This window comes from Vespula vulgaris, chromosome 1, assembly GCF_905475345.1.
Source record: "Vespula vulgaris chromosome 1, iyVesVulg1.1, whole genome shotgun sequence".
Classification (NCBI taxonomy): Eukaryota; Metazoa; Arthropoda; class Insecta; order Hymenoptera; family Vespidae; genus Vespula; species Vespula vulgaris.
In genome coordinates this window covers 12,512,703-12,525,579 of record NC_066586.1, presented here as the reverse complement: position 1 = coordinate 12,525,579, position 12,877 = coordinate 12,512,703, and the positions used below count along the sequence as shown (strand labels likewise).

The 12,877-nt window shown below is 28.8% G+C and overlaps 2 protein-coding genes across 6 annotated transcripts; one reads left to right on the top strand and one right to left on the bottom strand.

Annotated features, from left to right (window-relative positions):
• The first annotated feature begins 52 nt into the window (after window positions 1-52).
• On the top strand, window positions 53-3,756 carry LOC127070008 (RAD50-interacting protein 1). The gene is made up of 12 exons (XM_051007767.1): window positions 53-713; window positions 802-1,040; window positions 1,110-1,283; window positions 1,355-1,489; window positions 1,569-1,830; window positions 1,959-2,184; window positions 2,277-2,442; window positions 2,519-2,684; window positions 2,757-2,977; window positions 3,089-3,254; window positions 3,338-3,471; window positions 3,555-3,756. Exons 1-12 carry the CDS (start codon window positions 588-590, stop codon window positions 3,736-3,738), a joined length of 2,199 nt encoding a protein of 732 aa, XP_050863724.1. The 5' UTR covers window positions 53-587; the 3' UTR covers window positions 3,739-3,756.
• Window positions 3,757-3,861: 105 nt separating this feature from the next.
• On the bottom strand, window positions 3,862-12,787 carry LOC127069981 (WD repeat-containing protein 81). 5 transcript variants are annotated; one of them, XM_051007752.1, is made up of 22 exons: window positions 12,668-12,787; window positions 11,329-11,633; window positions 11,093-11,252; window positions 10,722-10,977; window positions 10,480-10,642; window positions 9,987-10,397; window positions 9,723-9,923; window positions 9,486-9,631; window positions 9,230-9,414; window positions 8,539-9,119; window positions 8,048-8,469; window positions 7,657-7,950; window positions 7,408-7,568; window positions 6,628-7,320; window positions 6,331-6,506; window positions 5,954-6,252; window positions 5,690-5,864; window positions 5,028-5,615; window positions 4,670-4,963; window positions 4,430-4,579; window positions 4,233-4,339; window positions 3,862-4,150 (listed from the first exon to the last, which is right to left on the bottom strand). In XM_051007752.1, the coding sequence occupies exons 2-22, from the start codon at window positions 11,548-11,550 to the stop codon at window positions 3,904-3,906; spliced, it is 5,931 nt and encodes a 1,976-aa protein (XP_050863709.1). In that variant the 5' UTR covers window positions 11,551-11,633; window positions 12,668-12,787; the 3' UTR covers window positions 3,862-3,903. The 5 variants fall into 5 exon arrangements, with proteins under 5 accessions (XP_050863709.1, XP_050863708.1, XP_050863707.1 ...); XM_051007751.1 differs by lacking the exon at window positions 12,668-12,787 and adding an exon at window positions 12,198-12,455; XM_051007750.1 differs by lacking the exon at window positions 12,668-12,787 and adding an exon at window positions 11,741-11,908.
• Between the last annotated feature and the right edge of the window lie 90 nt (window positions 12,788-12,877).

Sequence of the window (12,877 nt, the reverse complement as noted above, 5' to 3'; positions counted from 1 at the left end):
TTGAGTAGCCGTAAGTGAGTCATTTATTCCACTTAGCCCGTTGTGTACTGTCGACCGGCCGTCAGTGACATGGTCGACGAAAGATCAAAAACCAGACGATCAACGATCAAATGAGTGGTCTCTGCATTGTTTTTATGGTCGTCTCAACCAATTGCATATAAACTTATATATTCTCTTAAATTCAGTTGTTGCCGATAACCTCGGTTGCCAGCAACTGTTTGACAGTGCGCAACGGGCTTTATTGTTATGAGTTTGATTTTAACGTGATTGTTCATAATTATTTTCAAATAAGTTGATAATAATCCAATACATTTATTAACATAAAGTAACTATCAACAGAAAAAGTCCATACATTCACATATCTTATTTGTGAATTGTATCTATATCCTGAGCAGTTTTTCTTGTGAAATCATTATAAACTATGACATATTGTTATTAGATGACAGATAATATAACCCTACTTCAACGCAACAACATTATTATTACAAGATACATAAGTTAGAACTGTGTAAATAATTAGTATAAAATAATTCATTTAATTTACAATTTGTAATTGTGTAAAAATATACATATGGGCTATTATTATAATGGATATAAAACAGAAAATTATACAAAGATTCAACGAAGAGATGGGATCAACTCTAAAAGGACTTGATAATATAAAACATTTCCATGAGTGCCTCCAAGCAGAAAAAAATGAAATTGAAAAATCTGTATGCATGAATTTAAACAATATAATAATTAAATATTATTAATATATTCAAATATAATTAATAGTGATTATATATACTATATTTATAGCTATCTATGGTATCAAGTGAAGCACCTTCAAAAGTCAAAGCAGCTGTACAGAATGTTGAGCATGTTACTGTGGAATTTGAAAAATTGCAAACTTCTGCAACAGAAGTTTACAATAATATTCAAAAATCGATACAAGAAAATAATGAAAATTCAGAAGTACAAGAAGTTATTGATAAGATAGGTCAGTTGGATAAGTGCCTATCATATCTAAATTTTATAAAATTTATTGAGGATATCAGGTAATAATAAAATATATAAGTAATTTACATGTACATTGATACAAAGCATACTTAAGTACATTATTTTAGCGATGAAATAGAAAATTCATTATCATCAGCTGACGATGAGTCTGTTATCACATTATATACAAATCTTTCTGAAATTAGTTGTCAATTACAATCGTCATCTTGTCATCATCTTGTAAATTATGTGAGAGACACATTACATTTCTGGCATAATTTAATTAAAGAAAAATTATCAAAGTAAGTATTAGAAAATATAATATTTCTTTTTTAATTTATAGTAGTAGATAATATGAGTGATTTAATCATAGGGAATATAATGATGTTTTAAAAAGTTTGAAATGGCCTTTCTGTGGAACTAATGCAAACACAGTAATTACATCTTTACCTGAAACTATTACTAGATTTAAAATACTTACAGAATATCTATTACATCTACAACTACCGTATCCTTATCTTAATAAACACGACCTATTAATTACTTCACATTTCAATTTTATCTTTGAAACCTTAACAAAATACTAGAGATGAAACTATAAAACCTGTGGTAACATCTGCTCTTTTGACTGATTTTGCATCTGTGTGTCTGCCTGTTACTTTATTAGTGCGCCCATTGAGGCAGAGATTTATTTATCATTTTACAGGTAGTAAATTGACAAATCGACAAGATAAACCAGAATGGTTTTTCACACAGGTACTTACATGGATCAAAGATCATGTTCAATGGGTACAAAAATATGTTCAACCTGTAGCAGATTCTATTGGCTTCAATCATATAGATGTGAAGGTACATTGCTCATAACATATATATGCATGTATTTTAAATAATGTATAAAAATATACCTTTTATTACATATATTATTGTAGATAACTATAATTGATTAAATTAGTTCTATTAACATTCTTATATGTTAGGCTGAATTTATGCGTGCTTTGGTACAATTGGCTGTTGAAAAATTACATTCCGAATTAGCAATAGCACAGCACGATGATGCTTTATTTGCCCATTTGGTAGATGAAGCTCTTGGTTTTGAAAGAGAACTTAGGGAAACACTATTATATCCTTCTTCTCAACCAGCTACTGTATTTGTATTAACCCAAGCTCATATATTTGTAAAATGGATTAATATGGAAAAAAAATGTGAGCAGAAGTTACATTTACTTAATATTTTATGTTAATCATTTAAGAAATTAAATATATTTAAAAATATATTTTATTTTATCATGAAATAGATGCCACAGAAAAAATGGATGCAATATTAAACTCAAACACAGCCTGGGAAATTTTATCAGGACCTGATGTAAATGACATGAAAGAAACAGAATGTGCCAATGCTTTTCTTACACTTTTAACAACAATCTCTGATAGATACAAACATTTACCTCAACCTGGACACAGGTATACACACGTTATGTTTAATATTTTTAGAAAAAAAAACATAGAATTCAGTAATATAAATAAAGCATTCATATAGATTACAGTTTCTTGAACTACAGCTAGAATTAATTGATGATTGGAGAGTAAGATTATTACAATTATTACATGAAGATTGTGTAGATCCATTAGCATCTCTTATGCCTTGTATACTCAATACATTACATTATGTTGCAAATGTTTTAGACGAATGGGGTGTAACTGTGGTATGTATACTAATAATTCAAATAAAATAAAATAGATCATTTATTTATTAGAAAATGCTATTATATGCATAGCACTTTTTGCAACTTCATTTCTTCAAAAAACAATTTGAAGCAGTAGAATGTGCTACAGATGAAGGTAAAGATGTTACTGAACATATTGGAGAAATAGAAGGAACTGTATTTGATGAAGCTGTTGCTTTATTGCGAAGACTAGAAAAAGAATTAGTTAATGAAATCAGTGATTCAGTAGCTTTGGATGTAAAAGCAAAAAGTAGATCTTATAGAACAGATAAGTAAGTCTCTAATTTTTAAAAAACATATAATAAATATATTATATATACATGTTCAAAAATCAGTAAATTTTTATACATTTTGTATGTGCGTGTGTGTGTGTATGTTTCTAGATGGTTTGCAATGCAATCTGCAAAGGAAGTTGCTTCACTGTCAGTAACTCCTAGTGGTTGTCCTATGTTTCAAGAATTAGGTACCAGACTTCATGTATTACATGAAGCACTTACTTTACCATTATTTCATCAAGCATGGAAACAATTAGCTTGTCAATTTGATCAGGTATGAATATTGTAGCACAAATATGCATTTTAAAATAATTATAATATTTTAATCAGTAAATATGAGATGTAATCAATTTATAGTTTCTCTTAGAGGAAGTTGTCTTGGTAAATCATTTTAACATAGGAGGTGCAGAGCAATTACAATACGACATTTTTAGGAATTTGTTCCCTCTTTTTGGTCTATATATTAGCAAACCAGAATCGTTTTTCCCATTGTAAGTTTTCTTGTAAATTATAGATATGTAAAAAAGATATACATATGTAGAAATAATTAAACAAAAAATTAATTATTCTTCAGAATCAAGGAGGCTTGTGTTTTACTTAACATATTAATAGGATCTGCAATGTTACTTCTGGATGCACTCAACACAAGTGATGAAGTTACAGCAAAGGAAATACTCGCAGATGTTGGTGTTCATAAAATGTCTCCTGACGTAGCTATAAAAATAATTCAATCAAGAACAGATGTGATCTATGAATAATAAATATGTTTTATTTAATATCTCTTGTAAAAAGTATATTTGCTATATAGATCCAAATTTTTAATATTAATTTTTTTTTATATTTTTGCAACTTTGAGATTTATTCAGCCTTTCTTCATATAGTTGGGTGTAATATCTCGACAGTTTTATTTAATGTTACTAAGATCAACACAATAATGTTATTCCTCCATTATCTGCACCTAGCAGCAATAATCGATTAAGAGGAAGTATGGAAATAGCAGTAAGAACTCCTTTAAAGGCATCGGATTTCAGCTTGGATGAAGAAAATGGAGCATTCACATCTACAGACGTATAAACACCTATCCGATTTGCTGTTGTTCCTATTACCAACCCTCGTTCATAAGTTGCCATGCAATGAACTGGCTCAGTAGTACCTCTAAAAACGTAAAAACTTATATTTAATAATATATGATACTATATTCTATTTTAATATATTTAAAAAATGTCTACAATATTGAAATATATATATTTACTTCATGTGAAACTTTAGTTTACCATCCATTGCACTCCACACTGCAATAGTTTGGTCTAATGAAGAACTAATTATAGTTGTTTCATTCACAGCTTGCAATTGCAATATCTATAGTAAAACAATATGTTAAAATATAAGAAATTAATATAATAGAATTTTTATATATAAGATTTTTAGTATATTATATTAAAACGATACCTCACACTCATGCCCTTTCCAAGATGCTATAATAAGGCCAGTTCTAATATCTAAAATAGTTAAAAATCCAGATGCTTGACCTAATGCAATCCAATAGCCACTAGGTGCAACTGCAATACATCTAATCAAACCAGTTGGGTTTGTCAACACCTAACATTTAAAATGACATACATATACATATATATATATATACACATAGTAAAAAATATTTATATATGATTATGTCATCACAACACTTACTTTCATTTCATTAACATATTGGAATGTTCTACAATCAATAACTCTTAAGGTAATATCAGTCGTTCCAACAAACAAATTAGTTGATGGAGAAGGACCTGCAGCTAAAGTATTTATAGGTGTTAATCGATTATTTTCTGGACATCCTAATAAAGAACCCATGAAAGGATCCCAACAATGAATGACTCCATCACAAGTAATTGCATATCGTAAAGATTCTAGGAATGTTAACGCAAGAATGGATTTCTTGTGACCAGTATATGTGTATTGACATGATGAAACAGTATTTCCATCACCCTATATAGAAAATTTATATAAAATTAACAAGTACGAAATATATTAAATAAATGAATGTACTTGCCTGACTTCTTAAACTCCATAGTTTAACAGTTTTATCTCTGCTTCCACTCATAAAACTATTTTCATTGTCTAAAGCATATAAGCATCTAATACTGTTATTGTGTCCACCAAAACTTTGAAGTTTTATCTGCTTTATATTAAATGCTGTTTCTTTATCAGGTCTTCCAATTTCATGTTCCCAATATGCTAACCAATTTCCACGTAACTGTCTTCCACTAGATGAAGAATAAATTTCCTTATTTGGACAGATGATTGTGTCAGCTATTGATTGAGATCGACTGTCATCTTTCTGTATTTCAAACCTATTTCCTATCACAGATATATTCCCAAAACTATTTACATCCTTGTCCAAAGATTCCATGTTTTCTGAAATACTATAATCTACTAGACATGATGCATTATATTGCTCTGTACCCATGTTAGGTGAAGATAATCGCGTTTCTTGTTCATATTCGTGACAAAGATTACGTATGTGCTGATGATTTTTAAGTATGTGTTCCATTGCTTCACCATTCATACATTTGTAGAATAGCATGTATGCTTTATGTGCAAATTCTGTAGTAAATACTTCTTTTAACTCTTCAAATGCCTAAAAAAAAATATGTTAAAGGATAATAGAATTTATACTTAGTTTTGAAGAATGTAAAATATTTATGTAATTACTTTATTTCTCTGAGGATCTGATATATTTGTACTTTCTACAACTGGTGGAGAATATGATTCAGCAATCTCTACGTTAAAGCCATCCCATATCAGAGGAGAACCAGAAGTACAAGTTTCAATGATATTCCAGTCTTGGGTACTACAATGGCTTGTATCCTCATTAGAAGTTTTTATTCTATATAAAATAATACATATAATAATTTATTAAAATTTTATTTCTTATAATTTTTACTCATAAAAATCAAAAAAAGTAAAATACTTTACCTCACGCCACTATCGCTCACATGGCTAGAACTTGAATCTTTTATTCCAAGATCATCTGATAGACATTCTACCTTAATATTTTGATTAAATGATTTATCAAATGCAAGGAAAAATCGTTGTATTGGTACTGCTAAGTGGTTTTTCGTAACAGCACTACCTAATCTCAAGCTTAGCATGATCATAGCTTCTAAACATTTATCAGCTAAAGCTGTACGAGCAACAATTCCATTGGGAAAAGTAAATCTTGTAGTAGATAATATGCGAACGGTAGGATGTAAAATTGCCTTAACAATGGATTCCTATATTTTAACATAAACAATAACATAATAATGTAATAATATATTCCATTCTTAATTACATCATAGAATATACTTTACATGAAGCGCATCCATTAAGGCAGCATCGCTCAAGTATTGTGTGATATGATTAAGTAAGGCTAAGCAAGAAAGTAGTCCTCCTTCCAAACTTTGTGTCAATTTTCTTTTACATAATGTTAAAAGTTCTGCCATATGTGCAAAATATTGTAGAAGTATAATCTGTTCTCCATATAATCCTGTCAAAAGAAAATATTTCAATCAATTATAATGTTTTGATTAATATAATATAATTAATAATATATTAGTTTAATTATTATTGATGTAATCTATTTTATTGGAATATGTTTGTACACAAACCTGCAATAGCAGTTAAACAGTCTAATACTTTGGCAGCATTATGATCACCTACTAAAATTTTTTTATTCCAATCCATTCCTTGAACTGACATTAACATAACGTCATTTGAAGGTGTTAAGTTTTCTTTGCCAGCATAACATAAAGTAAGCATTCTTAATAGATTTCGTGATAAATATCGAGCTGTAAGAACAGGTCCAAGACGATGAGACAACCATATTACAGATTCTGCACTTATTTCTGATACTGTACACTCATTTGGTGCAGATCTTTGATATGCCTGATCGTAATCATTATCAGTATTGTCTAATACTGCTGTATTAGATTTATCATCTGTATATATGGGTTGAAGTACAGGATTTTGTTCTTCAAGATATGTATTACAAGCATTATCAGAAGCATTACTACCAAAATATATAGCTCCAGATATTTCATTATAAGGAATATCTTCATTGGAAGTTTTACTTCCAACATCACATCCTATGCTATTAACTTCTATCATAAGTTTTCCACTTCCTGAATGTTTTGGTATTGGAATTGTTGGTGATTTAGTTGAACTAGGTGGTGATAGTTTATCTTCTTCATTTAAATCATCATTAAGATTTAAATTTAGATCTATATGTAAGTCAATGTTATATGAACGACTATTACTCAAAAAATTCCATGCAGTTCCTTCTGTTTCCATAGTAAATACTTCTATAAAATAATACAATATTTTTACATTTCATACCATCATTAATAGAATACAAACGGATAATTAAATAAATATTAAAGGACAAATACCTTCAACATCATTATCATTTGCAGATTTTATTTGAGAGTAATCATTAGTTGCAGGTGCAGGTGAAGATGACACATTATGCTCTGAATCTGCAGAAGAATCTTCATCTAAAGGTGATAGAACACCTTCAATGTCACCACATGTTCCACTTAGATCACAACTCCTTTATAAATATTTTCATAATTATTTTTTAATTAATAATTATTCGTATCATTTTACTAAAAAACTTAAAAAAATGGTTAAATGCTTACTTCAAATTTCCTGTTCTATGCACACTTATACATGATCCTTGGACATAATCTCGATAACCCCCTACCGCTTCTACAAGTGGTGTAATGAAATTTTCTAAGAAACGTCGTAATCCTAATCTGACCATAAGTATTAGTAAAAAACTTCTATGATATAATAACGTTGTTCGAAATTTTGCAAGTGTTCCAGCATGTAATATATCTGCATGTGGTGAACTATCCATAACAGAACCATTTTCATACAATTTCATTATAGGTAAAAGAAACATATCTGCTGTTTCTTTTGGACCCAATGCCCTGGAATATACGTATATATAAAATTTAGTATACAATTTTTATGAATCTACACATGGCGAGAAATATTGTACTACCAATTTACAGAAATTATGCTTACTTAGCAATTGGATCGAAAAGATGCCAAGTAGCCAACACTGCACTGTATGGTTCTTTTATAAGTTGCTGTATATGAGGTACTATTAATTGTAAACTACCTTCTTTAGCAGCACCTATATGTGGTAATAATTGTTCTAATTCTCTTGCTATTGCTTTCACTTTGCATTCACTAATTTTACAAAGATATCTTATTTTTGTTTTAATTACAAAATCTGGATCTTCTTCAAATTTTAATACAAAGTTTAATTCACGGATCAAACTATTGTATTCTTGTATCATCTCAACTGTATTATACAAATATTGGCAATACTTAGAAAATGGGAATAGACTGCCAGAAAGTATAGGCTGCAAAAATTGATGAGCAGATGGTGGTGGCAAACCCATCTGTGTAATAGTTGGATAACGAAAAGACATCTCATTTACCTAAATAAAAAATATGCATAAAACATAATATTGTTAAAAAAATTTAACTTAAAATTTTTTAATACTCACTTCAGTACTTTCTACATTATAGCTTTTTGGTACAACATCAACTTGCAGAAGTAAAGCTACAGCATTTCTTATACATTTTGGTAAACTATCTGCAGATAATTTTATAACATTCAAACATGCACTTAATCTTCGTGCAAAAGATAATTTTTCAATATTCCATGTAGCTCGAAATTTACCAGAAAGAAATATTTCAACAATTAAACAGCCTAATATTTGTTGTTCCTTTATACGGCCACTGGCTACAATCTGCTTAAAATTTATAGACAAATCTTGTGATCCTATTATGGGTTTGTAAACTTTATGACTGGTTTTGTTTATAAACGTATGCATTGTTTCTACATGCTGTATTGCTGCAATAGGATTGTAATCCTTTGGAAGGATTATCATTTGATTTGAAGTTTTATCTGATTTAGTATTATCTTCTACTGTAAGAAGAGAACCTCGGGAACGGCTTAAAAATCGACTTAAAGCTAGAGGTGAAGATCGCGATGTATTTGATGTTGTTACTGGCAGTTCTTCTTCTTCTAATCCAGAACTATGACCTTCATCATCACTAGTTTTAACTCCAGATGAATCTGTTTCTATAAATTTTATTATTTTTATTATTTACTATTATATAATGTGTGTGTGTGTGTGTGTAATTATAAAGATGAAACTTTTTATTAAAAAATCTGAAAAATAAAAAACTTACTTTTGCTAATTAATAAAGATGAACGTAGACGGGGAGGTACTTTTCCCCAATATGGGGATGGCATAATTTTTTGTGGATGAGGTTGAGTAAAAAGTTGCACAATACCAGAATTTGTTAAAGTTGTATGATTATCAACAAGTTGTAAACAAACGTTCTTTGATTTTATCGCTGCAGAACCAGACAATCTATTGAAATATATATGTTACTTATTAAAAATCTCATAATATATAGATTATAAGAATATAAAGATATTTACTTATAACCAAATGTTAGATCTATCCAATGATGTAATCTCTCTGATACATAAAAACTTTCCAAAGCTTCCCTATGTTTTTGGATAAAGTCTTCTGGGGAAGTTGCCCAAGCTGGTATTTCTAAATCTGGTAAATCTTCATGAATGGACTGTAAAAGAAGTAATCATGTTCATAAAATTGTATTTATTTGATACTTGTTCAAATATTATTAAAAAGTTGAAAAAATTTTTTAAATTTACCTTAAAAACGCTTGCATCAATAAAAAATTGAGGTATACACTCATCTGGACTCCAATCATGTAATCTTTGAATTGATGCAGGATATTCTCCTGGTACCCATAATGGACGTACGTGTTTGCAAAGAACAGATTTATCGTAACGACGGGATAAGTATACATAATAAGTTATTTCTGATAGTACATCCGATACATGATGTCCTACCTAAAAAATGTATATTTTTATTTATTTTCTAATAGAAAAAATTAGTACTTATATCTTCTTTACCTCAGTAGATTGTGAATCAAATGTAAGATCTAATTGTCTGTCTCCTTTGTTTAATCGAAATTTCGATTTGGTTAAATCTCTCCAATTACCACCACATCTTGATGTAAAATCTGTTACCCAAGGCATTACATGATGACAACTAGGATCACCATACTTTCTACCTGCCAGATTGTTAAGAGCAGTTAAATAATCAAAATTGCTGATGTAGTTATACACCCACATTTCACATAACTTCTCAATATTCTCATTTATACCAAATTCGGGGCTACCGTATTGTATATTTTTATACAAATTTAAATCACGCTTTTTACTATACAAATTGTGATTTTTTTCTTTTGTCATTTGAGTAGTAAAATTTATACAATCTGGTTTAGGTTTAAAATAGATGTTATCACTTAACTTTGGTAGTACCTATACATATATAAAATGAATTATTGCTTTTATAATATAGTTTTTGATAAATGTACACTCAATAAAAATATAAATATTTCACCTGAATTGTAAAATTTTCCATAAGTAAAATATCACTAAGTGTCACTTCACCTAATACTAATCCAAGATCGTGCAAATCTCTAGATAATCTTAATAACTGATAAATTAAAAATAGTGGTTTTCCATGACTTGTACTCAAGGCTGCTGGGCTATACATTACACATCTATAATTTATAATAGATTATATAATAATTGTATTATTTTTACGTTAAATTATATAAACATTCTTTTATAAATACTTACTCTCGCAAAGAATATTTTGCAGTCTGTTCATAGAAAATTATAAAAGCAGTAGTTGTTTCAACAGCAAAAAGTGCTGGAAGGAGATTGCAATGAGATTCGGTTGTTAGGCCAGATGATACTGAGTAAACTATCCTATCTTGTACATGTACTATACTACAACCATATACCCGTGCTATTACTTCCTGCATAATAGCTACATCAGTTGTATTAGCAGTCACAATAGATTGTTCTTTCTGTTCAATAGTACTCCATGGATCTGTTCAGAAATAAAAATTTTTATTCTTAAAATCTTTGCAAACAAAATATCAAAATATCAAAATAATTATCATAGATCAAATATATTTAAAAAGTTTAACTTTAAGAAAACATACTATAATATTTTTTATAAGATTCTTTCCACAAATTACGATAATTGGTTTCTGAAAGATAATGTAACAACTGCGAAAATGTCAGCTCTGTTTGAGTTTTGGTATTAATAGTACGCCTTCCTCTAGGTAGAGGAATAGCATTTTTATGCTGTTTTATATAAACCTAAAATTAAAGTAAACTATTAAATTTGTTCAAACAAGTATATATGTAGAAGTAAAAAATAAATTAATAAAAATACTTTTGCATAAATTCTTGTCCAATCGGATCCCAATTCTTCTAATGTAGGTTGTGCTGCAATTTCATCTGGTGTAAGTTTATCATGGGTGATAAACGATATTGGTCCAACAATAAAAAAATTTGCCAACCAATTTCGATGTACTGTCAAACTAATTCTACCATCTATAACTTTCATATATTTTATTGGCACATCAAATTCCGTCTTAATAACCTCCATTTCCATTTCTCTTATAGTACAAATAGCATTTCACTCATTTTTATATTATCCATCCATCATGAATCATTATTTCCTTTGTTTTCACTCTCCTTATGCAAAAATATACAATTCACATTTTTATTTACTAATATTTTCATAGGATCAATCTGTCAAAGACAGCTGATCATAAGAAAAAATTGTAATCGTTCAAGCTTACACTTTGTGAAATGTTTTATAGTTTATGGACAATTACATTCATTTTTGATCTTCTGTATTTGAATTGTTATATATCAATCGATTTTATTATCGATGGATACACTATTAATCGATATGAATGATAATTAACAGTGTATATACATACATAAGAAAATTTTCAGACGACTACCACACTATAAAAAATCAGTCATAGGTCAATACGACGACGAAAAGACTGAATATAGACCGAATTAAAAAAAAAAATTTTAAAAGGACAGTAACATTCAAAGAGCTATTACTGTCCACAGTAATAATAGTAATAACTTTTTCACAGTTAATTAGTAGAACAAAATTAAAAGTCTATTAAAGAAATGAAGATTCAATAATTATTCCTCATAAAAATTTATTATCTAATAAAAAATTAAAGGAAACCTATTATTTCAATATCTATATTATAAATTTGATTAATTACAACGTACCATCCAAAAATAATATAAATAGTTGAAAGTTCACATTACTTGATTAATAATCAAAATTATAAGCAACAAATAATTGAAAATTAAATTTATCTTTATGATAAATTATAACTTCTGATATCAAAAATTAATTAATCACAATACTTTAATAAATAAGCATCATGTGACACTTCCAACAATTATTCAATACTTTAAACAATCAATACATTACACTACCATACATAAATTAAAGAATAAAATAAAGAAATTAAAATTCAAAGGCAACAATAAATTGTAATATTATTTAACAGAATGAAATATATGAACTATGTTTCTGATTGGTTATATAATTTACCCGCGATGGTCATGTGTCTTATGAATTTTGTTACCGATAGCACTACAAACGTATTACAACGCTAACATTGGTAGAAACCGGAACTATATTCTTTCAAAACATATTCAGTAACGTATCTACAAAACATAATACCCCTTACTTTCTTTTTAAAGTTCCAATCTGTCATTGTGTCATGCATGTAGAACTTTCACGATCTAAGGCGCGGCGTAAAATGGAGTGGAAGAGTACAATATGCATTCAATACGTTAATGTGTCCATCAAACGTGCTTCGTAGCAATACGATACAGTGAAAACTTTACTTCGTGACGACACGACATCAAAGTAAAAGCGTTACGATTGAGATTCTACG